A 2541-nucleotide genomic window follows, 5' to 3' on the forward strand; every position below is an offset into this window, starting at 1 on the left:
CTGCACCCTGTGGTTTCTCCTTTTTCTTCCTAACCTTCGGTCGAATGACTGGGGCGTGGAGCTAGAGGGGGAGCTATATGGACAGCTCTGCTGTGTGCTCTCTTTGTCACTTCCTGTTGGGAAGGAGAATATCCCACAAGTAAAAGATGAATCCGTGGACTGGATACACCACAAGAGAAATAAATTTATCAGGTAAGCATAAATTCTGTTTTCTCTGCAGCTGACTGCTTGGAGATTGAACGCTTGATTTTATCTAAGCGAGGGTTTTCTGATTCGGTCATTGATACCTTGATCCAGGCACGTAAGCCTGTTACTAGAAAGATTTACCATAAGATATGGCGTAAATATCTCTATTGGTGCGAATCCAAGGGCTACTCATGGAGTAGAGTGAGGATTCCCAGGATTTTATCTTTTCTCCAAGAAGGATTGGAGAAAGGGTTGTCAGCGAGTTCTTTAAAGGGACAGATTTCTGCTTTGTCTATTTTGCTACACAAACGTCTGGCAGATGTCCCAGGTTTAATCTTTTTGTCAGGCTCTGACTAGAATCCTGTATTTAGACCAATTGCTCCTCCTTGGAGTTTGAATTTAGTTCTTAAAGTTCTGCAAGGAGTTACGTTTGAACCAATGCATTCCATAGATATTAAGTTATTATCTTGGAAAGTTTTATTTTTGGTCGCTATTTCTTCTGCTTGCAGAGTTTCTGAGCTTTCAGCGTTACAATGTGACTCGCCTTATCTTATTTTCCATGCTGATAAGGTTGTGTTACGTACCAACCCTGGTTTTCTTCCTAAGGTTGTTTCTAACAAGAATATTAATCAGGAAATTGTTGTTCCTTCGTTATGTCCTAACCCTTCTTCTAAGAAGGAGCGTCTGCTACATAACTTGGACGTAGTTCGTGCCTTAAAATTTTATTTGCAAGCAACTAAGGATTTTCGTCAAACATCTTCTTTGTTTGTGATTTTTGCTGGAAAACGTAGGGGTCAGAAAACTACGGCTACCTCTCTTTCTTTTTGGCCGAAGAGTATCATTCGTTTGGCGTACGAGGCTGCTGTCCAAAGAATTACGGCTCATTCTACTAGGGCTGTGGCTTCCTCATGGGCATTTAAAAATGATACTTCTGTTGAACAGATTTGCAAGGCTGCAACTTGGTTGTCTCTTCATACTTTTTCCAAATTTTACAAATTTGATACATTTGCTTCTTCTGAGGCTGCTTTTGGGAGAAAGGTTCTTCAAGCAGTGGTGCCTTCCGTTTAGGTCCCTGTCTTGACCCTCCCTTTCATCCGTGTCCTTTAGCTTTGGTATTGTATCCCACAAGTAAGGATGAAATCCGTGGACTCGTCATATCTTGTAAAAGAAAAGGAAATTCATGCTTACCTGATAAATTTATTTCTTTTACGATATGACGAGACCACGGCCCACCCTGTTTTTTTTTGTTTTTTTCCTGAAGACAGGTTTTTATTTTTGTTAAACTTCAGTCACCTCTGCTCCTTGGCCTTTCCTTTCTCTTCCTAAAACTTCAGTCGAATGACTGGAGGGGGAGGGAAGGGAGGGGCTATATATGCAGCTCTGCTGTGGAGCTCTTTGCCACTTCCTGCTGACCAGGAGACGATATCCCTCAAGTAAGGATGAAATCCGTGGACTCGTCATATCGTAAAAGAAATAAATTTATCAGGTAAGCATAAATTTCCTTTTTGCACTTGTAAGTCTTCTAAAGATTCTTATTCATATTTGTTGGTATTTTCTTTAATTAAACACTAATTATGGATCATCTTGTTCCATTTGTTTACAGACTGCCAGGACCTTACGAGCAGAATAAATATAATTAGTGCGGATCAGTTTATTCCAGCAGAGCCCGAGGACTTGACGTAATTATCAGAAATGGATAAGCGCGTGTGTAAGTGTCACAAATAGCACTGATGAAGTTAATAGGGAAAACCATCATCAGGTTATACTGCGTTTTCCTTCAGTATTTGCTAAAGAGCGTGAAATTAATACACCAAAAAAAACCCTGACACGCTCTAATCCGTTACACTAATCTGCTAGAGCATTGTAAGACTCTGCAATTGGTTTAAACACAGAATAGAAATACTGCTCTGGATTTGCGGCACTGGTTCCACATCTGAGTCGCGTAACTAGCACTGTTGATTGGATCAGTGGCGTTTTCGTCTCTGGACCAGCAGTGCTCTGCGAGTCCCTGTTTGTTTAACCCCTTTGTGGGTTAAAATTGCATGCTGTAATGGATTAGAGCCTTCCATTTTAAAAATATTGTAATAAATAACCATATTGCTAGTCTCGGTGAAATGTGATTTTACACATTGTATCAGTTTCATTGATACTTTCTCTGTTCTTAAAGGGACATGAACACACAAATTTTTTCTTTCAAGATTTGGAAAGAGCAAGCAATTTTAAACAACTTTTTAATTTACATCTATTATCTAATTTGCTTTGTTTTCTTGATATGCTTTGCTGAAAAGCATATCTAGATATGCTCAGTAGCTGCTGATTGGTAGATGCACATTGATGCCTTGTGTGATTGGCTCA

General features: G+C 39.7%; 1 protein-coding gene across 1 annotated transcript in view; it reads left to right on the forward strand.

Moving 5' to 3' along the window:
- The first annotated feature begins 1610 nt into the window (after window positions 1–1610).
- LOC128659717 (gastrula zinc finger protein XlCGF52.1) overlaps window positions 1611–2541 on the forward strand; it is a 60402-nt gene continuing 59471 nt past the window's right edge. The window contains exon 1 of the mRNA XM_053713291.1: window positions 1611–1894. Within this exon, the coding sequence (XP_053569266.1) occupies window positions 1879–1894 (16 nt within the window). The 5' untranslated portion in view covers window positions 1611–1878. The remainder of the gene's footprint in view (window positions 1895–2541) is intronic.

The sequence above is a fragment of the Bombina bombina genome, chromosome 5 (genome assembly GCF_027579735.1).
Source record: "Bombina bombina isolate aBomBom1 chromosome 5, aBomBom1.pri, whole genome shotgun sequence".
NCBI classification, from domain to species: domain Eukaryota; kingdom Metazoa; phylum Chordata; class Amphibia; order Anura; family Bombinatoridae; genus Bombina; species Bombina bombina.